We start from the raw sequence: 23,292 nt of genomic DNA, 5'->3' as shown, positions 1-23,292 counted from the left end.
CCATCCTTCCTCTCATTTATGTTACTGTGAATCTGAAGTGATTGCTCTGACATCTGGGGTGTAATCGCATGGGTTTGTAAAATGTGATGCATGCTTATGTAAGTGGAAATAACAACCCTGATCTTAGTATAAGTCACATAAGTACGTGCTTGCAGGAGCTGTTCCTTTGGGTTTTTTGACCGTAGAACTAAAGTTTCCCCCTCCCCCCGCCTTTTTTTTTTTTTGATTTGCAGCCAACATGCTGATACAACATCAGATTTTTTTTGCAGATTTTTATAAAGCTAAAGACACATAATCACTTTTTGGATGGATGACTGCAGCTCCTCAGAGTGTAATCAGATTATAAATTGGCTGCTATGTAATCAGTCAGAAGAGTATTCCATGCTCGGTGAGAACAGAATTGAAGGCTTCCTGCAAAGCAGCGAAATGATTAAACTTTTTTTGGGAGGGAAGGCAGAGGGGGGAGGGGGAACGCAAACAATGTTACTTAATGAAATTAGTTTCCATTCAAATACATTGGCATGTATATTTTCCAGAACCTAAGGACTGAGAAAATGAAGACTCATTCTGCACCTTTATAGGAGAAAAGTCATGTTGTGTTGATTGATTTGGTTCTGGGACTTTCAAGTCTATTCTACAAAATCAGGTCGACAAGAAGGGGCAGAGAAGAGGGATTCTGAGTGCTGTAGCAGAAGATTAATTCATATTAAAGTCAAGTAACGAGGTGGTTAGACTGCTACACAGCTATAGTAATTCTCCTTGGGTGAAACTCCACCCCAGTGGTGATGGTTCACATAAAGTCCTCTGGATTATTTAAACCAGGAGTTAAGGATTTAGAAGGGCTTTAGTGGTGTAGAGGGCCTCATGTAGGCCATCCGTGCTGTGACAAATTTCACCCCCTAAGGAAAGGGAGAGAATAAACACTGTGAATGGAAGCAACTGTTTTCTTATCCTAGGAACCATTCAGCTGACTTTAGAACTCCTTCCAGGCCCAAATGTGTGAATGAATTTAATTACCTGTATGTAATATGGGGCTGAATCTTCTCTTCAAGCCACTTAAAAGCATAAGGACTTGCTCCTTATGAACATAGAACACAGTAAGGTCACTCCCTTCTGAAGCCTCACTTTAGTCAGTGCAAAGAATGCATTTGGGAACTAGAGGTGCCCACCACACAAAACTCAACAGAAACAGGGGACACCTTGGCGAAATAAGAGCCTGTAGACAAAAGCAAGCAGATGGTGGCTGAGTTTGGTGGGAGGACGAGTGTGATTAGGAGGTTCCAAATCCAATCTTCTTGCACAGGCAGCAATGCACCTGTAGAGCTGCTTAACGAGACAAGGTGGGTGATGCAATCTTTACATTAGAGTCAGGTGCAGGAGGCAGTTGGCATAGGTCCCACTTCTGCCAACTTTATACCAGCTGAGAGCTCCCCCACACCAGGGGAATTTTTAGCTGGCCAGTTAGGAGCAGAGCTCAGCCATTTGAGTGTTGCAAACTGACTGAAATAGGAGTGAATTTGACCTTCTGTACATGGAGGCCAACATCTGTTGGTCCAATAAAAGGTATTACCTCACCTACCTTGTCTGTCTGACATCCGGAGACAGACATGGCGACAAGTAAGCCTAATGCTTAGTGACTGTTTATCACATTCAGTGATTTCAGGAGAGGTGAGGTAATACAGTTTGCCTATCCCTGGTCGTTTTAAACTGGGATAGAGAAGCCAGGGTGATGACATTATTTTTGCTTAGTTTTGTGAAGGTACTACCTAAAAATAAGATATCAAATAAACAGAAAGTATATAACACTACAGTCATTCCTGTTCAATGTACCAGGGGAAAGGCTCAACACTTGCCTCCACTGTTTGCCCCAACTATGGGTAAATTGCTGTCAAGCTCCTGACACTTCAAAGAACATCTCTGTATTCGACTGCTGTTCCATGGCTGCAGTGTAGGAGGGCAGCAAAGCAGTTGAGGCTAGAAAGAATGAGGGCGAAAAGTGGCAGGATTTATAAGGTAGTACAATTACCACATAGAATAGAATTTAGCTCCATTTGGTGGCTTTCATATCCATTCCAGCATGTTAGTATGTGATAAAGTGTTCTGAACTCTCTCTCTGCTGTAGGCTGAACCAAAATCCCAGATCCAAACCCCCCAAACTTGAAGAGGTTGATTCTCATTTACCCCCACACCCCTGGACATCCAGACCCAGAAAGGGGCTATCCACATCTACAGTTGCAGGGCAGGCCTCTCTCTCTAGCAGCATTCAGAAGAGGAGTCAGAAATGCCAGTGCATTAATCCTCACACACAGCAGGACTTTGACTTCCTTCATTATTGTATTTCTACCCTTCCCCCACAGGAGGCACTAAACTTTGGTAATATGCAGCTAATGATTATCTTAATTATCTTCCACCCCTCACCTTATGGCATAACAAGGAGTACTAAACAGTCACTTAATACAGCCCCTTTACACTGTTTGCAAATTATCTGCAAACAGACTCTAATTTTTACGAATGTGGTTTTCTAGTCACAGTTATTCAGCAAATGTTTTATGCAAACAGAATTCAGCTTGTCTCTCAGGAACCACTTCCTGTGACTATTGCTTTGGATTCACTCTAACCACAATTTACTATTTACACCGAGTAATGGGTCACCTTGGTCATGTGGTATTGTTTCTGCTCTTTGACTGGGTCATTGAAACTTTCATAAACGAGGGGAGGGGTTGAGTAAGTCACATTCATGTGAACACATTAGCAAAAATAGTCATGGATGTTTTGTTTTCATGAATGTTCTTGCAAAGGGAAAAAAATCATGTATATAAATGTTTGTGAAAAGCAAAGCGGTTGTAAATATTCAATTTTATTTCAACTAATATTCCTGAAAACTATTTTTCTCTAGTACTTGCTCAGCTCTGGTAAGGACCATGATGTAACTTATTTAAAACAGCATGTGCTACAGATTCCAAATGGAAAATAATAAACTTTGATAACAAGCTAGTTTCTTTCCCTCTAGAATAAAAGTTTACAGTGTTAGTGCAATTGAAGAGACACACTCGAAGGGGCAGCTTTATTAACTAGCAACCCTTTAGCTGTAATATGATGGGGGGAATGCAGTGGGCCGAATTCTATTCTGTTTAAGACCCAATCCTGTAAATGGGTCTGTATGGGCAGGCCCACTGAAGTATGGGGTTCTGCACATTTGCAGTAGTCCACCAAACAAATCTGCATGCAGACCTTTACATTTGTTCCATCATCCCCAAGGGAATCACATGTATAACTGAGAGCAAAATTTGGTGCAGTAAGTTTTTCCCCATTATGTTATGACTGAAAGTCGGCTAACTAATAAAGTCATCACTTTCAATTTGCTTCTCCAATTGCATTACCAAGAGAACCTTTGATCTTTGGAAAGAAAAATAAAGCACATGTTTTCCAAGGGTTTTAAAAATGATTTCTTCGCTGTTTCCATTTGGAACCTGTAGCACCTTTTTCTAAGAGTACATTACATTATGTTGCTTACCATGGCACAACATTGTGATGATAGATAATTACCGCAATCTTAAGGTAATAGTAATTGACAGTATTACTATGGCTTTTCCCCTAGTACACCTCTACCCCGATATAACGCTGTCCTCTGGAGCCAAAAAAATCTTACTGTGTTATAGGTGAAACCGCGTTATATCGAACTTGCTTTGATCCGCTGGAGTGCACAGCCCCGCCCCTCGGAGCACTGCTTTACCGCATTATATCCGAATTCGTGTTATATCTGGTCGCGTTATATTGGGGTAGAGGTGTGTATGAGGTTTTGCTCATGAAACTGGGAGGAGAATTTGGCCCATGACCTGATTTATGAATTATGGATTTTAATGTGTGTATTAAACCAATTGTGATTATAAATATCTTTGAATATTCTGAACAGACCAACGGACAGAATTTTGAGACAGAAAATAGGGACTCAGGATCAGAGTAGACAGAAAAAGAAGATATTTTAGATCACTGATTGCCCCACAAAGACAGGATACAGTCTCTGATAGAGGACCCATCAGACATTAAAATGATGCATTTATGAATTAAGGACTATGGATGAGACTTGTCAGAGTTTGCTCAAAGGATCTACAGAGAATTCTGACCTGTCCAACCTTAAGACAGAATGGTCACCTTGAAAGCCTAATTGAATTAAAGGAAATGTGAGAAATACTAATTTGTGAGCTGTATTTGTACATTTAATGATATTACTCATCACAAAGCCTTTAGCATCTGTTGAACTGGGCCTGAGTAATAAATTATTTCTCAAAGCCAAATTAAAACTCTTTTGCCATGTGGCTAATTATGCTTTCAGCACACCGTCTCACATCAAGTCATGTATTAGTTATATTTGGTTACGTGATCATTTTACATGTTGGAATCCCTGTAGGTCAATGAACTGATGAGGATTTCTAGCTGATTTTTCAGTAGTGTGCATGTGCTTTTTCAAGTACTTACGTGTAACATGGGAAGCCTTTGCTATACACTGAGGCAGAAGAGTTTGCTGTTTGAAACCTGAACTGCAAACTCTTTTTCATTCAATTACTGGTGATGGCTATGTATTTTTCAGAACTCAAAATTTTATTCTGTTCAACCAACAGAAAGCTCTGCAGGTTCTGTGATTTTTCTCATGAAACTTTCATATACAGTCTCCAATACATGTGAAATTGATAGACAATTTATACACTACAGTATATGGTATCTGTTTCAACAACCAATATCTCAACGCTGGTATTTAGGTAATCATATATTGTGCAACCTAAACATAACACTGTGACACTGCAGCACATATTCTTCATAGTGATATTATTATGATATACTTTAGAGAATAATAATGATGCTGTTGTACAAGATGGGTCATGTGAGGTGTCATTGGAAAAGTTACGATTTGCTGAATATGATTATCCTATTTGTATGCATGTATCATTTTTGTATCTGAAGTTATGACTATTGACTATGTGTCTGTATTTCAAATGTACTTACACCCGGGTGACGCCCACTAGACAAGATGCTTTCAGTCTGGATAGCTGGTTGGGAAGGGCGTATTCAGGGCAATGAGCCATTAGAGAAAACAATAGGCCTTAAGAAAAGCTTATCTACCACCTGTGAGCCTTCCTGAGAACACTCCAGACAGCCTGTAAGTAATGGCTGCTATGACTCTACAAGAACATGTGACCAGGCCACATGATTCTGGACTCCATCTTGGGATGTCGGTGTTTTTTCACAAACTAAGTTTGGTACAAAGGGTTCCCACCATATGCTAAAGTGATATAAGGCAGAGAGTGACATCGTCTGTTGTTCTTCATTCCCCACACAAGAAGACTCCTGGAAACACCTGAGGAACAAAGACTGAACAGGGGTAAGTGCTGGACCCAGGCTAAAGGGATTTCTAGCCTGTGTATGAAAGACCTCGGGATTCCAAGCTGTAAAGCAAGTGCAGCTTGTCCCTTAAGAATCTGCAGCCTGCTTGTATCATCAGCCAGGGTGAGAATTTGCTAATTCATATCCTATCTTTCTAGTATCTTAGACTTAGTTTGCATTTTTGTTTATTTATTAGGTAATCTGCTTTGATCTGTTTGCTGTCACTTGCAATCACTTAAAATCTATCTTTTGTAGTTAATAAACTTGTTTTTGCTTTATCTAAACTAGTGAGTTGGAGTGAAGTGCATGGGAAATTGTAGCTCAAGGGGCAAAGGCTGTTGCATATTCCTCTCCACATTGAATGTGGGGGGGGTAGGAGGGGCGAACCCTCTGAGTTTATGCTGTACAGTTCCCTATGCAGCGCAAGATGGTATAATTTTGGGTTTATGCTCCAGAGGGAGTGCATGCCTGGGGAGCTGACAGTTACCTTGGCTTTAGCCTTTCTACTGTTGGTTCGTGCAGCCTCTAGTCAAAGAGCCTGCATGTAATTGCAGCTGGGTGTGTCCCTACCTGTGCGAATGCTGGTGGAAGTGTAGAACCGGGAGCGGGTCTGCAGCTTGTCACAGCAGCACAGTGAGAGAGGGAGCCCAGGCAGTTGGGTCATAGGGCTCAGTGGTAACCCAGTTCCAGGTGGCATCCTGGGGGGAACCCATCACAAACACCTCCAGTAAGTGACCTTCTGACCTAATGTAAGTAACCACTTCAGGGTAACCACAAAATCTCCACTATAGTTTGGTTCAACCAGAATACGTTTACTAGGAAATAAATTTTTTGCTGATCCCGCAAGACAAGGTTCACTGTGTTTGTCTGTGAAAAGCAACAATGCGCAAGAAGGAATGACTAGCTGAAATCTGGAGCCTTGAGCACTGAGGTGGACAGTATCTTATAAAGAAAGGAGATGCTATTTGATTTCTGTCTCCACTGCACAAACCAATGTGCACAGCACAGAAGAGGACTGCAAGAATGGCTCTACCTGTCTCAGACATTCACTGCACTTCATCTTTCTCACTCACTTCTAACAATTGAAAAATAGGTCTCTTCAGGAAAAATCCAAAAGAGGAATCATGTAAATGTGTAGATCAGTGTAGATCCCACCCCTTTCCATCCTGGGACCTCATGTTACCACAAAAGAAAGGGTCACGATTCCCCTTCCCATCTGTACATGAAGAAAAGGAAGAGAGTTGTGACCCCTGCCTCCCATTCCCCAACCCAGGCTCACCACCCCATAAGTTGCGAAATCATGGTGTAGACCAACTCCCCTCCCCACCAAAAAAAAAATTGTGAGCAATGCCCCACCCACCAAGCATTACTAACTGAACCTGGAGTTCCCAAACACCTATGGAGGTTGAGATATGCACAGCAGTGCTCTATTATGTCATCTGTGACATGGAATACCAAGGTGGCTATGTTAAATGTGCAGTAGGTGAGTTAGGTGATCATAATGGTTCCTTCTAGCTTTAGAGTCTATGAATCTAAACATTGACTCTGTTGAACAGAAAATAGGTGCAATACCAATAGATAGGATCATAGGAACCGCTAGACTGGATCAGACCAGCAGTCCATCTAGTCCAGTATCCTGTCTCCAACTATGGCCAGAACCAGATGCTTTAAGATATGTCTACACAACAGCTGGGCGGTGTAATTTCTAGTGTGGGTAGACATACACATGCTAGCTCTGCTTTAGCTAGCACCTAAAAATAGCAGTCTGGTTACAGCCACCCGGGTGGCAACTTGGGCTAGCTGCAATCCCGCCCAATCCCCGGGATACAGACGAGGATGACTAGCCTGAGCCACAGCCTATACTGCTGCAGCCTCCCTGCTATTTTTAGGCCGTGGCTCGGGCCGACCTAGCACACACATTTTTACCCTTGCTGCGAATCACCCTGCTCAGTTGCTGTGTAGAAATACTCAGAGGAAGGGGTAGGATCCCCACAGTAGATAAATGTGCTCCTCACATATCCTGATCGCTAACAGAGATTGGTTTAAGCCCTGATGCACTTAGAATCATAGAATCATAGAATATCAGGGTTGGAAGGGACCTCAGGAGGTCATCTAGTCCAACCCCCTGCCCAAAGCAGGACTAATCCCCAGATCCCTAAACGGCCCCCTCAAGGATTGAACACTCAACCTGGGGTTTAGCAGGCCAATGCTCAAACCACTGAGCTACTTGGTTTACATCTCTTCCAAATTTTGTATATTTGTGTCATTCTGACAGAGTTAGGTAGGTAGCAAAATACTACATCAATGATCATTATTTAGAGACGCTTTAGCACTTGATACTACTAACTCTCCTACTTTAAAAAAAGTGAAATAATTCTCTTGGTCCTCACTCATTGTCCCTGTACCATCTCACCCTTTTAGTTAAGCAGCAGTCATTGCTATATGCAGTCAATGTACATTGATACAGTTTCTTCTCTATAAGTTGACGAAAGACCCTGACAAGAAAAAGAAATTGGCTATTGAATTTATAGGTCATGAAAAAATGTTTTCTTTAACTGAGTATAGCACCTTGCCATTCAGGATCTCAAAGCATCTTCCAAAAATTAATGAATTAAGTCACACAACACTCCTTTGTGGTTCAACTCATTAAAAGTTATCATCCCACATTGCAGATAAGGACACTGAAGCACAAAGAAATTAAACCACTTGCCCTAGATCACACAATAAATCAGTGGCAAAGCGAAAAACACAGAACTACTGAATTCCAGTTCTGTGCTTGAACCACTCAGCTGACAAGGCTTCCTTTGGAAGTAGAAAAAAAGATCCAAAAAAGAGGAAAATCAGGCCTGGGAAAGCCAGGGGGTTATAGGTCAGTAATGAGATGCGTTGGCAGAGCTGGGTAGTCTATAATAGGAGAAATCATTGTATTTTCTTGCAAAAATAGAACCCTAGAGGGAGAGATCTGCTGCACACTGGTGTTAGCTGATATCAGCTGACACAGACCCTAAGTGCACAGTCAACCATTAAATGAAAAAGTGGATTTGAGATCTATCGCCTGGGACATCTATAGACAATTTACACCTATGACCAAGTAAAATTGGCCAACAGATATCTCTGCTGTTCAACATCAGATCACCTGAAGGAATACTTATTAGGCAGTTAGAGAAATTACTCTGCAAGGACACAGATGGAATAGAAGTGAAATGTGCTGGACACACTTTACAGATATACATTATCTTCATCGAATGGTACCAAACCATCTATCAAAACTGATTCTTTAGAAAGTACTTTTAAATGAAAACAAGAAAACTAAAACTATATATTATGCAGAAATCCATGCTTTTAAACACATTTTAAGAAAACTACAGAGTAAGGGTGGAATTTTCCAAAGCACTCACCATTAGCCTGATTCTGTTGCAGTCAATGGCAAAACTCTCATTGACTTCAATGGGAGCAGAGTTGGGTCAATACTGAGGGCTTCGGAAAAATGTCTCACCCTAAATAGATATTTTGGCCAAAATTTCACCATCATCCTTTAACAGTTTGTGTATTTAGCTGCTGTGTATTTTGCAAAACTTGATGTTAGACCTTAGACACTAGAAATCATAACCTGTTTTTTTGTAAATGGAGGGATTCTAAATCTAAACACAATTTGTTATTTTCCTCCCTCACCCCATTAAAAAAGTAGGTCTAATAGTCTTCTGGTATAAAACAGCCTTTTCACTGTATACAAGCAACTCTGAACCAACGAAGCCTTCAAGCTATTTTCTTTGTCAAAATTAGGCTATGCAACATCTGTCTTGGATAGTGCTCCACGCAAAAAATTGGTATTGTGAATGAAATGAAAAATACAAACAAAACAACTCAAAAACAGGCCTGATTATAAATCAAAGGTGGCCAAAATGTTGCCCACGTACCAGCCAGTCAAGTTGCGTGGATCTAGATGGAACATGGCACTTAAGCACATGTAGTCCTCGAGGACCATACCTCTATATTAAAGATGAATGCAGCTATAGTCTGCTCATGTTACACTAATCAGATATGCCCTTGGGCTCTTGACAATTGTCAATGAAGCCATAGGCTGGTTGGGCTTGTTTGGGCACCCCTGTTATAAGCTGCTGTCATTAGAACTGTCCATGCTTTGGGGCGTAGTCTTTCAGAAGTGTCTTAGAATGCTTTGGTCATTCTTTCCTTGAAGTACAGTGTGCCAAATACAGGGTTTAGAGCAGGCAACTTTGTGGCAAGAGAGAAATAAAGACAACAACTGCAAAACTGTGTTGTTTTTATTTTAAACATGCAAAATACAGTTCATGCATCTGCCATTTTGAAAAATCTTTCGTTTCGCAGCAGATAAAACCAAAGGTATTTTGGCTATCTGCTCTCAAATGTTTCAAAATGCTTTACAGTGGAAAGATAATAAGAAATTTAGCAAAATTTCAACAAACCTGTATAAAAACCAGATACAGATAACTTTTTATTTCAAGGCGACATGCTGTAAAGAGTTAGTTTCCTTCTTCCCATAAAAAGTTTTCAACAATAACAACTGCTTAACAGATTCAAGCCTTTAGGCTACACATGCAAAAAAAATTATTTTAGTTAAAAATCACCAAAACGTGCTATTTTGTTGTTTGTTTTAAAGTACGGTAGTTGTAGTAGTAGCAGTTTTGAGCTCTGTAAAAGTGTGCGGGGAAGTTCATGGCGCTAGTGTCCTGGAAGACTCGTACTCTGACATACATTTTGGTTTAATCCCTTTGCCATTGTAATAGTCCACCACTTGATTTGGAACTTCAGCCAAAACGCTTTTTGCTAGTGCAGCTGGGGATGCCTGCAGGAAATGGTAGAAAACACAGTGTTAACCTGTCGCTATGCAAAAGGTGCCGACTGGTCTTATAACCAGAGGTGCTGGGAGTTCATGGTCATAAGCATGGAATAAAACCAGACCAATAGCTATCAAAGTACATGACACTATTTCAGGGCCTAATACTGCAAGTGATTCTGTGTCAGCACACCCCTGCACCTGCACAAAACCTCACTAAAGTCCTCAAGGCTTTGCCCAGCCTGCCACCTGCTCAGTTCTGAGTGTGGGATGAGGACATTACACTGCAATTGCTGTACCACTGTATATTTTTGCTTGACTGCTGTCCATGAGAAGGCCAAGTCAGAACTAAAGGGATTGCCTGGTCAAAATTCTCTTGTCTGTGTTAACTATAAGACTGTCAAATTGAAGAGGATTTAAAAGAATGTGAAAAGACTACTTTACTTTTCACCATCCCTGCTGTTTGTTTACCCTTCGCTCCTAAGCGGTCTAGACAATAAAACTCAACGAGTTAGGTTTTTAGTTTTTAGGCTCCAATCCTACAAAGACTTAAGCATAAGCTTAATGGTAAGCATGTTAGCGACTCCACTGCGTTCAAAGTCAACCATGTGAAAGGGAAGCCTTCGTTTAAGTTCTGGGGGAAGTTTTAAATTCAAATAAAAATGTTTTTATTGAAATTAAAACAAATGTGAAAAACATTTCCCTGATAGGCTTCATGAAGCCATAAAACAACCCAAATGTAAATTACGGGTCTAACCTAGTGGCAGTGTCTCTGCACGTGCTACATATTTTCATTCAAAGACCCTTAAATGCAGAGAGATTCCATAGCTGTGACCGTCTGCATGTGCACAGGCCACACATTATCATTAGAGATTGCTACATTTACTTATATGTATAAACATGCCAATCCAAAGGTACAGAAAAAAATGCAGTTAATTTAGATTAATTTAATAGTAACAAAGTATATAAATAATGAGGAAATCCTGGCATAAATTAGAGGAAGCAAAACTAATATCTGCATTTTGAGTTCTTGTGCTTTACTGGTAATGTAAAAAAAAATTAAAACAGTAAAAAAAATAAAAGGGAATTAGCTTCACATTATGACATTTGAACTGAAATCTGCAGAGGCAGTCAACTGTTCAAATGCATGAGACACTTCTGCATAAACAAACAGACAAGGCAAAACAAACCCTTCTGGGGACAGAACACGTACATCTATTTTTTCCAGGTATAAGAAGTTACAAAGCCCTTCAGTATTAATCCCTTTAGAAGGATAAATGTGGCATTTTCACAAGTGTTCAGCAGTGGCCTAACTCTGCTCCCACTGAAATCAATAGAAAACACCTATTGACTTTAGTGGAAGAGCAGCAAATTTAGGCCAGGGCTGAGAATTTGGGAAAATTCGCCCCAAATACGCAAGCGCTATTACTACACTGACCGCCACCTCCGGGCCAAATTAACACAAATAGACTCATATAAAGAACAGAAAGGCAAAGGAACTAATACAACATGTGCAATGCAAAACCAAGAATCTACAGGGCTTTACATGGCTCAGTTTTCAAAGCATTTCCGATTGACTTTAATGTGGGGTGGGGGCGGCATTCAATACTTCTGAAAATCAGTTCAATACCAATACTCCTGCCCCACCACATCATCACCTCTTCTCTCTGTTAGTGTCAGTTTTATTTAATGAAAGCATCAACTCCGTAAATGGACCCTTTATTGTGGGTTCACATTACAGAGTCCCATTCACTTCAGAGTCCATTCTGGTGGATCTCATTCCAGAATTGGGGCCCTAGCTGGTAAGTTTCTCAGTGTATGGATCATGGGCCTGATTCTCCTTGCTCTGGCAATGTGCACCCGCTTTAAGGCCAAAGTGGTGTAAAGAGGTCTTTGTGTAAATAAGAACAACACCTTATTTATGTCTTTGGTCTGTAAAGCACATGTGCTCGAATGGCATTTCATCAATGATAAAAAATAAGAGTAATTCTTCATAGGAATTTAACACAGATGATAAATTAATTTTCACTATAACATTTTTCCTGCATTTAATGATACGCTTGAACAGCATTGTAGCAACAAACAACTCAAGACAAATACTTCTCAACTGATGGTTAATACACAACAATCAACTCAGCCAGCAGTGGGAAAATACTTCCCTCTGATGATAATTGGTATACATTACAAATGACTTTGATTCAGTTCTAGAGGCTCACCATGCTTAATCTTTAATTACAAAGCATAGTACAAAACATTGCTCCTTGCAGAGGTAGGAGCTTGGCTTTCCACACTCTTCCGTGATACGTGTTATTAAGTCACAGTTGTTAGGCTTTATGGTTAAACACAACGGAAAATGGAAAACGATCCACAGGCTGCATCAGATTTGTGCATGGTACATCTATCATGAGTCCAAAAAGCTGAAACATTCAATGCTTAAAATCTCCATCGCAGAATGCCATTTGTTACATGCGATTTTCATATTCTTATACATTTTGGCAATTGTTCATGGGCATCACTGTTCTGCTTTTATTAGAGAATGACACACAAATGTTTGGATGATGATAATTTTGGAGGACAGAAATTCAGTTCAGTCCAGAGAAAACATTTTCTCTCTTTATTTTCATGTTACCCCATAGCAGTCAGGCTAAATGTGGAATCTAGTCAAGATGCACAATACTTGTGGACCATTGTTTTTAACTGTAGTGACTACCTGGGTTGTTATCAAAGTCCCATGATTCTAGGATTTGCTAAGAACCACCACTATTATAATTCTTTCTACAGCATCAAGGTGTGCATTATCCTTGAGAGACTAGTCTAGAAGGCATGGTCCCTGCGCTGAATATCTTACAAATATAAAAATGTTATCCTCCAAGGTGCTAAGTGACAGCGTGCAGGAAGAGCTCAGCACCTCATAGCATTAGGCCTTCATAATGAAATTATACAGTTGGTATTAGAATGACTATGAACACTAACAAAGGACAATACTCACTTCCTACAGAAGTCCTGATCCAGCAAAGCACTTAAGCACATGCTTAACTTTAAGCTTGTGAGTAATCCCAATCACTTAAATGAGACTACTTATGTGCTGAAAGTTATGATTATGCTTAAGTGCCTTTCTGAATCAAGACCTGCCCCCAGGGATCGATTTTATATGCTCATTTTTACTCATTCTCCTTTCCAGACTTCACCTCTTTCTCCTGTAATTATAGTGATCCAACAAGTTATTCTAATAGACCCATGAGGTAGATTTTCAGTTAGGCTAGTATTGTCCAAATGTAGGCAGGCAAGGAACCCCACCTTGCTAACAGAAACATTATCGTGGGTACTTCCTATAATAAAGAGATTTATCAAGAGGTGGTTATCATCACAAGCATTTATTTTGCACCTATTACACTGGCATTTGTGCACCTTAAAGTGTTAAGCTGAGACACTCAAGATCTCAATAAAGAGACTGAATACCATGCTTTATAAGTTACATGGGTCTTCTGATATGGAGAGAATATTGTGTATATCTATAGAGAGAGAGACCAAGTTTCTCTTCTTTTAATGAGCAAAATAACTTTCCAAGATTGCTACCCTTTCAAATTTCTGAAAGTTAACCTAAAACTACTAAAGACAACAGATACTTGTAATTTACCTACAATTGGCAATGAAGATCAGACTCTCTCACAAGTTACCAGCAGCACAATATATTCAGTGTCCAGAAAGAATTGCAATGGTCAGGATCAATCAAGGATGATTTCAGCTCTGTCCTAAAGTCACAATATGGCACTAAAAACAGAAAAAGAAGCTGGCTTTGCCAGTTCCTCATGGAAACATATTTTCAACTAACTAAAAGGAGGGCTAGTACCAACTCAAATAACTTACCTTTCAATGCTTTCACAATACACTGCATCTAAAGTGAAAAGCTGCACACTGTGATTAGCTGTAGAGGGGAATTTTGAATGATGAGCAGGTCACGATCACACCTTGTTAAAGCTTCTATTTAATAGCTGGCTTAGTAGCACTGACAAGTAATAGTTGATGACTTCAGTGGAACTATGACAGTTTTACACTGACTGAGGATCTGCCTCCCAGAATCTAAGTTTACCCCAAACTAAAGCTGGAGAGATGAGAGAAACCAGGTTATTCTGTGAGACTGGGGCAAATGTCACAATGGGACCTTGTAGGTGTAGGAGGGATGTGTGTTTTTCATTAAAATGTGGCAAAATGAGATTTGGAAGAGGAGAAGATGAACTGAGAATCTCCTTCTGGTAATAAAAAAGCAGAGGGCAACAAAATGTAAGCAAGAGACACGTATTTGAAGACACAGAACAACCCATAGATGTAATAGGCCCTCAACAATCCATAACCTTTGGTGGATATAAATCCAGAACTGTGGTTAACTAGTACATAAGAGCTGCATGGTCTATTCCACAAAGAAAAAGAAATTCAGTTAATAGGATACAGTACAGTGGAAAGAACTAGTTAGAATTAAATAGTGAAAACATAGTTCCAAGGCTCCTTGCTGCTAAAAGACAGGAAGCAGATTTACTAAGGTAAGAAGGAAAAAGGGGAGAGACAGAGAAAGAAGAGGGAAAGGGAGAGAAATGAGGCTGGAGAAAGAACAAAAGAGGTAAAGAGGACAGATAGTTGAGGTCAGAAGAGGTAAAGAGGACAGATAAGAGAAAGTTGGCACACACACACACACACACACACACACACACACACACCCCTCCCTCCCTCCCTCCAGGAAGGAAGAAAATGGGATCCTGTGAAGCCTCACTGTATGTGGGAGAGTTGCTTCTGTGACATGGTGCCTGAGTTTCCCTGACCCTGAAGAAAGTCAGGGCTGACGTTGAGAGTTTCAGGTGCTATCACCTCGGAGGTGGTGCTTGGGGACGGGACTGTGCAGGGCCAGGGCATGGCTGCACTCCATTGCCATGTTCCCCCATCAGTTTTAGCAGGTAAGATAAAGCTGGTCCACTTTAACCTTTTCATAATGTATCTCCCACCCTCCACCCCCTAAGGGTGCATTCTGGGTAATAGTGGCTGGCAGTGGATTCAAGGTGTTATGCTTACACAGAGTTTGGGGAGACGGAATGGGAGGTGGGAGGAGGCAACAAGGAATCACTGGACCTCCCCATGGATGGTCTTGCCTCTGCTGGTTTAGGGTGTTGAATTCTGACAAGGAAACAATCTGATGTAAACTGTGTGAGCTCAAATTCACAGTGATTCCAGTCTCTATGTGGAAATGACCAATCTGGGGGATACTATAGGCCTCAGGGACGAGAGCCAAACAAAGAAGGAAGAAAAACAGAGGTTTAAAATAAATCAGGACAAATATAAATGAGAGGAGAAAAACTGAGAAATACAGAACTGAGGGCTTATATTGTAACCAAACAGGAGACACCTCAATGTCCCATTGAAATATAGTTATTCTCCCCTCTCTTTTTTTCCTTCTCTCTCATGCATCTTAGCTTTATTCCATTTCATTTTCAAAATAAAACGCTGCCATTTTGTTGGGATTGGTGCACTCGAGTTCTTGTTTCAATCTAAGCTAAGAGCAGTGTCTGAAACTCAGCCTCTAAACCGAACAGACTGAAAATCCATCTTACATGTTTGAAGTTCCTAAATGGCACAAACTGGACGATGTCTCGAAGAACAGGCTCGCCCTTGGGGGACCTCAAAATCCCATCGTCGCCATCTAGCATCTGCATATCGCTGAAATCGGCATTTCCAACCCCAACGATGATGACTGACATAGGCAGGTGGGAGGCATGAACGATGGCCTCCCGGGTGTCAGCCATGTCTGTGATCACGCCGTCCGTCAGAATCAGCAAGATGAAATATTGCTGTGGGTTGGGGAAGGAGAGAAGAGCAGGGGGAAATGTCATTTGTTATATAAACCTTTATCTTAAGCTTCCTCGCTTTTTCTAATGCACGTTTATGGCAACCATAAACCATGGCTTTGGACAAAGTCTGTTTTTTTAAAAAAAAATGTTCTCAGAGGTAGATTGCATCCCACAGGAATCAAACTCCATTGGGGTTACCCCTAAATTATCTTCAGGTGTTTTTTAACTGGGGTTTGGCTAATTTCCAGGAGGTAGGGGAAGCCAAGAGGAATACTATGTTGAGGAGAATGGTGGATTCCTGGCTGCTAGGAGCATGGCGGGTGTCAGGACTTTTGCTTGGAGGCTTGACTGGTCTGGATCCCCCTTGCCTTGTGATTCCTACGTGACTCACTTTCCTCTGCTGATGGTTTCTGACTACACTCTTTTGCTGAGAACCAATGGAAGGAGAAAAGAGGCAGAGAGAGATGCTGCATTCCAGTATCTGAAGCTGGGGAAGAACTGTTATGGAGATCACAACAGCTCTGTTTAGGGAGCCAACATTGCTGTCAGGTAGGTAGGGTGAGTGCAGCTTTCTGCGCAATGGAGGCTGCTTTACCATCTCTCGGCACTCAGGGGAGGACTAATGCATGGGGTGGGGGGGTTCCTAGTTTGTCCACGAGCGTGACAGGGGCTCCCCCAGGAGAGGAAATATGACTTGGGAGTGGAGAGAGAATGAGGAACTTTTTCAAATCCACTTTCAAACCCAGAGGGGAGGTTGAGTCATTCTCAGGTTTCTAAAAGAGATTAAGCATTTTCGTGCATTTGTCAGTTCCTTTCCCTACTCTGAGTTACACTGAACTAGATGAAATGGGATTCATTTGATAAATGAGGAAGAATGACTCGCACTTGGGCCTTTCTGGACAGCAAGGCAGCTGGGGTGCACTTTATGAATGTACTTTACAAGGAAACTGATTCCTGTATAGGCAGTAGTAGAACTGAGTCACGGTGCGTGTGGGAACAAAGCAGAGAAACTCCATACAGTTAAAGTTGAGCTGTAATATTATCCATATATAAAATGTATACACACACACACACAAACACACACACACACACACACACACACACACACACATTCATTGCCTCTCGTGTGTGAAAATCAAAACACACAAAGATTTTTTTTCCTGAAGAGTCATGCTGCAAAGTAAAATAAATGTGTTTTTTCTTTTCTTTTCTATCTAAACACAGTTATAATAGATCCTTGGAGTCCAATGTGCGAAATACAGCCCACAGTGTTCTATATTTTGATCAGCAGCCAACCTCTCAACCTGGACATCTCAACTGTGGAGCGGTGATTATAGTTACGTTTTAAATGAAAACTGAATACAATATAATAATACTATTTATTACACATGCGCTACTTTTCATCCAGACCCCCTTAACAAAGGTGGTTAAGCGTTAATATCCTCATTTTATAGATGAGGAAACTGAAGTACAGAGAGGTGAAGCAACTTGCTTAATGTCACACTCTAATTCAGTGAGAGAACTGAGAAGAGAGCCCAGGTCTTCAGACTCTCAGTGTAATGTCCTGGGACTAGATGGACTCTGTCTGGTGGATTTAGGGTGACCAGATGTCCCAATAATATCGAAATTGTCTTGATATTAAGGGCTGTGTCTTATGTATGCAACTATACCGCCCCTTCCCCTTCGAAAAAAGAAGTGTCCCAATTTTTCACACGTGCTGTCTGGTCACCCTAAGTGGATTCTTTTAAGAAGTCTAGCCCCTAAGGACTAAACTATGCCGTAATTCATTCATCTTCCTCTGCATTAAACAATTCTATTTAAAACTGTTGCGTGGAGAACACTACTGCAGCTATATACCAGACAGAAGAAGAAAACTCTGGGAAAGCCCTAGCTGTGGTGATGACAATGGTGCCATTGTACAGATCTGTTCTGGTATGATATACAGTGCAATCCTCTTCCCCTCAGCGGCATGCAAGAATTTCTTTCATCTCTGACTCCAACATCAATGCTATTCCTGCACATTTTTCAGAGCCAATTGTAGATGATGCTTCACAGCACTAACACATTTTCCCTCCCTCATTTTGAGTCCTGCTGGGTAGAGGGCGAATAAGTACAACGCATTTCAGTCACATTTAAAATAAATTCTGTACTTAGGCCTTTCAGCTGAAAGAAACTGTCATGGGTCTTATCACAAATGGAGAGGTGCAGGCTTTTCTTACTATTGTTAAAAGCAACAGAACACTTCATGATGGGAAAAGCAAACCAAGTTCTACAGTCATAGTTGAATATGATCCCAGAGAAACAAGGGAGCTTCCAGCATGGACAAGGCCATCTTTTTTAAACCTTTGCCTCCTAAGATCAAATGTATTTAGGGCCTACCCCTAATGCTTTGCACTTTATGCTATCATTTACACCTGTGCAAAGTGAACACAAAATGCTGCCATCCCGATTTGGTAGCATTTTGCACAGATACAAATGGCTGCATGAGGTGAAAGGCATTGGAGAATCAGGCCACTTCATTCCAAAATGGCTCTTTTGTTCTTACAAATCAGTAAGTTCTAAATAAAATCTGTGCCTCCTAATCATTTGTAGCACCCATCACTCTAGTATCTAAGCATCTAGTGCAATCGCATCAATGATCTACTGGCTATCAAGTGGTTTGGCAGAAATCACACTGTAACACGGTGAAGACGGAATGTGAAAACAGAAAAAAATGGCAGGCAATATGAAGAAAATGCCCACACTGTATAAAAATGACAGATGATTAGTAGGAATGGTGGGCAAGCAGGGATTTACCTTTGAGTGCTTGGTCAATGAATGGAGCTCTGTGTCTTTTCTGTGGGATGTTTGTCATGAAATTCTGGAGTAAGCTCACAAGGATAATTGTGTCAGGGTCTGGCACAGTCGCCATGACCCACTCGCTGTAGGCCTTGAGCATGTCATTTGTCCTCTCCTGTGTGATTATTTATCCATGTATAAAACAGTGATAACAACACTGTGCACATCTATAGCACCTCCCATCCAAGCATCTCACAGAGTTATGTGAGCTAGTCACAGAAAGGTTTTTAAACATCTGGGTCGGATCCCATGCTGATGTAAATGGGCATAGCTCCATTGGCTTCAAGGGTAGCCATTTGACTTCCAGGGATCCAGACCATCTTACCCCTGCTGAGGATCAGGCCCAATCTTTCCTGATATGACATCATGCCACAATTTATATTACATTGGATTGGGGAAAAAACAGGCTTTAGAACTGAACTTGGGAATATTTATCAGAGAAAATGTCAAGTACAGGACACCTATGTGACCCTGATTCTATTTGTCTTATGTGAAGACATTTATGGAGGCTGCTAAGATATAGCAGCATTGAGAAATTATTCATATATTGGTATATTAAAATGACCCAGATCATGACTGACTAGCAAAGATCCAATATATAGTAAGACAAATAGGTTCTAGCATAGCTTGCAGTTTGCTGCTATTCTTACCGATGCCTCCTTGGTGTTAGTCTCCTCCGAGGCTGATTTAGCCACCTTCTGGATGATGGGAGCAATGTTTGTTGGCCCATAAAGCTGTAGCTTAGGAAGGCAGCTCTGATATGCTTCAACGACTCCTTGTATCCCTTATATAAAAATGAGCAAGCAGAGAAAGTTAAGAAGGAAGGTAACAAAGAGCACATATCTGATACCATGTTTAAGTTGCAAATTAAAGACTCTTGATCAATTTTTAAATGATTTGGTGCAATTCTAGCACATGAGGAATAAACTGCCTCAGTCAATTTATTCTGTACAGTTGTGAATTTGCAAGATTGTTTCAAAGAAGCTGTGTCCGGCTGCCCTGACCTCCTATAGCTGTTTTGTAATATATAATTCATTACTCTGCTCTTCTCCTTACTACCAGCACTTAGTACACATTTTGCAGGGATTAGCTGTACTGTGTTGGAGTTAACATGCACAATTTGCAAATGCATTAGACTCATCATCTTCAGTATAGACGCTAAGTGATCACTTGGGCGCCAGTGAATGTGCATACTCAAGGAATATAGACTTTAGTGATGAAAAGATGATACCCCTTTGACAGTTCTCTCTCTTTTTACAGTAAGATTTACTTCTGCTTCTTCAAAGCAGCTATCAGCAGGCTCCCTCTTTGTTAATACATTTCCCTGGTGCTATGGAAAATATTTTTTCAAGGTTAATTTGAATAATGGTTCCCACAAGTTAAATCTCAATCTGAGCAAAAAGTGTAAAAGCTAAAAGGTAACAGAAAGGCACTTTGCTGTCTACTGCAAAATGTACTTCAGTCACCAGGTCTTGATGAAGAAGGAGCCATTTTTGGACATGGTGTCACTCTTCTTTCATCTCTGGGAAGTGGGAACTTAGGCAGATCAACATAAATTATATTTGCAGACACCGTGTAAAGATTGGAGCTCGGGTACTGGTATTTTCAGCTCCTGTTCCTTGAGAATAGGAATTTCCTGGTGTGTTAATGCAAAGTGCAGTAGTTTCAAAATTTAGAACTCCCAAAGCACAAGGCTAGAGGGTTAGTAAGAAAGTAAAGGACCAAAGAACTTTGAAGAAGGAGGCTGAACAGTGATGTTATTTCACTGATCCTAAACTGATCTCGTACCTAAGAGGAACTCTCAATGGAACTTGTGGAAAGTGACCCAATAAACAACCATAACAACTCAAAGGAGGCTGTAATTACATTATACAAATTCTATGGAGAATAGAACATCTTGATTTTTAGACAGTTATGTACCTACTGAGCTTATTTTCCCTGCCACTTACAGCACTACAAGTTAAAAGAATGCTCTTTAATTCTAGCTGTGATTATTGGTTAGACTGTAAGCCTACTACATGTTACAAACTTTTCACCAGTAACTCCAGAGAGGTTAAATTAGATAGGACAACACATAGCAGAGCAGAAATCCTTTGTCTTCGGGGTCCCTTTGCTTAACACCCAGTTTTAAACCGATGAGGATCTGATCCAGATCTACTTATTGTCTCTTCCACTAAGGCCTGCAAACTTTATTAAAATAAAAACACAAAACATAAAGTTTATGCATGTATTATATTTATTAATAAAAATATATTAAAATACACAACAATAAATCCTATCCCATGGAGTCTGGTATATTTCAAAGGGTTTCTCTAAACCAGGAAAGGGGAAGGTATACTAAATATACCTTTTTTCGCCTATATCCTCAAGCAATAGCCATCAGAAAATATTTACTCTCCCGTCATATTATAATAAAATGCCCATTAGCCTAAAGTTTATTACCTCTTGGATTGTTTGTCATCCTTGAACATCCCTTTGTTTTTCAGATTGCCCTATTAACTTACATACAACTTACTTCACAGTGTAATTCATAAAGGTTTGTAATACACGTTGAGTTCCTTGGATAAAGTATGCTATTTAAATGCAAAGAGAGTGTGTGTGGAGCTACACAAAAAGAAAGCAAAGATAATTGCTCATATTGCAGGCTCTACAACCTCTCAGTTACCTTTCTTTCTCAAACAATAAATAGTATGTGAGCATGCACAAAAACAATTGAATTTAAATACCCAGAGTGTTCAAAGCTTGCTTCTCTTCTAAAAAGTGACTCCATAAAAAATGGCATCATGGGGTTCAATATTTATTGTTTGCCCCAACGATTTCCATATCAAATGTGTTCAGTTTACAAATAACGTTTTTTTTAAATGCTAGCCTGCAAACCTACTGTGCACTCAAAGAATCAAGCTGGGTTTCCTTCCATCTCATGCATGACCACCAATAATAAAGGTTCTGCAGGCCAAATGGTGCTCTCTGTTACAGCTGTGCATCCGTAAGAGTTTTCAGTGGTTTTAATGCGTTTGCATAGGTGTAACTGATTGCAACTTAGTAAGAAATTCTGCTCATGTGCAACTAAGAAAATAATCCAGTTCCTACTTTCTTAGCTGTGTTAGCTTAAAGTGCTAATAGGAGTAAAAACCAATAAACATTATTTTAGCTGCTGATTTTCTGAGTAAGGAGATGCGATCTTTACTCAGTCACTATTCAGAATAGAATGACACTTTAACTTTTTTCCTGATGTCAGTGTACCCTAATGGCCACTGACAGTTTGCTATTCACATACAAAATGGGATTTCCTTTTTTACTTCTAAGTGAATCAGAAGAATGCTTTTTCACCAAAGGAGTCATCAATTTATTGGTCTGCACCAAAAGCATTAGGCAAGAACTTGTTATCACACTAGCTGTGTTTTCTGTGATTTTCGTAAGTATAAAATAAATTATATGGGAAAAAGTGGGGCCCTTACACTCTTTATTTCACCTTTTTTTTCCAGAAGTACCCTCTCGTTACAGAATATATTGGGGTTCTGACAATTAAAATATAGGGTATTTAAGGAAGCTGAAAGAGAGATCACAGAATAATTGGTTCAGGAATTAATGAAGAGTCAGTGGCAGGCAGTGGGGAGTTGCAACAAATGATTAAACTGGATGCTTTGTGGTCTCTCTATCACTTTCATCCAACTGGAATTATTTTTAATGGTACCAAGGAGAACTGAATAATAATAATACCTAGATCTTATATAGCAATTTCCATTAGTAAATCTCAATGTGCTTTACAAAGGAGATAAGCGTCATTATATCTTTGTATTATAGATGGGGAAAGTGGGACAAAGAGAAGTGAAGGGACTTGCCCAAGGTCACCCACCAGGCTGTTGGCTTAGCAAGATTAGAACCCACATGTTCTGAACCCCAAATCAGAGTATAATCCACAATGCTATACTTGATAAGCCCTTTTGAGATTTTTTTGGGAGGTTTTTTTGAGTGTGGTTTTAAAATTCTCCCTCGGACATTCCCATGCTGCATCATGTCTTCCTACGCCTCTCAGTCTTAAATATCCCTGCAGTCTAAATATTAATTGATTAGATGACTGAGTCCTAAATTCAGAACATGACAAAGTAAAACAAATAACAAAAAAACTAACAAAATAAACAAGCCAATGGTAAGTTCAAACCACAACTATGGAATGTCTCTCCCGTCCCTTTGCTTTTCACCTGCCAGGATACTGAGCTAGATGGACCATTGGTGTGACCCAGAATGGCCATTCTTGTGTTCTTATGTGTTCTCATGGGATCCCTCAATACTCCCTCCTCTGCTGATAAAAAGAGAATATTCTAAATCTCTAGTGTGCTTTCTCTCTCTCTAATACTTTGTACAAAGTAAGCAGTGAGTTATGTCACTACGTATTAGTGTAAACGCATCAATCATTACTGCCCA

At 40.3% G+C, this 23,292-nt stretch overlaps 1 protein-coding gene across 2 annotated transcripts in view; it reads right to left on the bottom strand.

The window, feature by feature from the left end:
- Nucleotides 1-9,644: 9,644 nt before the first annotated feature.
- Nucleotides 9,645-23,292, bottom strand: part of CPNE4 (copine 4) — a 327,733-nt gene continuing 314,085 nt past the window's right edge. For both annotated transcript variants that reach the window (XM_054021033.1, XM_054021034.1), the window contains 3 exons: nt 19,518-19,651; nt 15,793-16,029; nt 9,645-10,204 (listed from right to left, as the gene is read on the bottom strand). In XM_054021033.1, coding sequence (XP_053877008.1) covers nt 10,073-10,204; nt 15,793-16,029; nt 19,518-19,651 — 503 coding nt within the window. In that variant the 3' untranslated portion in view covers nt 9,645-10,072. The remainder of the gene's footprint in view (nt 10,205-15,792; nt 16,030-19,517; nt 19,652-23,292) is intronic.

Source organism: Malaclemys terrapin, chromosome 2 (assembly GCF_027887155.1).
Source record: "Malaclemys terrapin pileata isolate rMalTer1 chromosome 2, rMalTer1.hap1, whole genome shotgun sequence".
Taxonomy (NCBI): Eukaryota; Metazoa; Chordata; order Testudines; family Emydidae; genus Malaclemys; species Malaclemys terrapin.
This window is presented reverse-complemented; position numbering and strand designations above follow the sequence as displayed.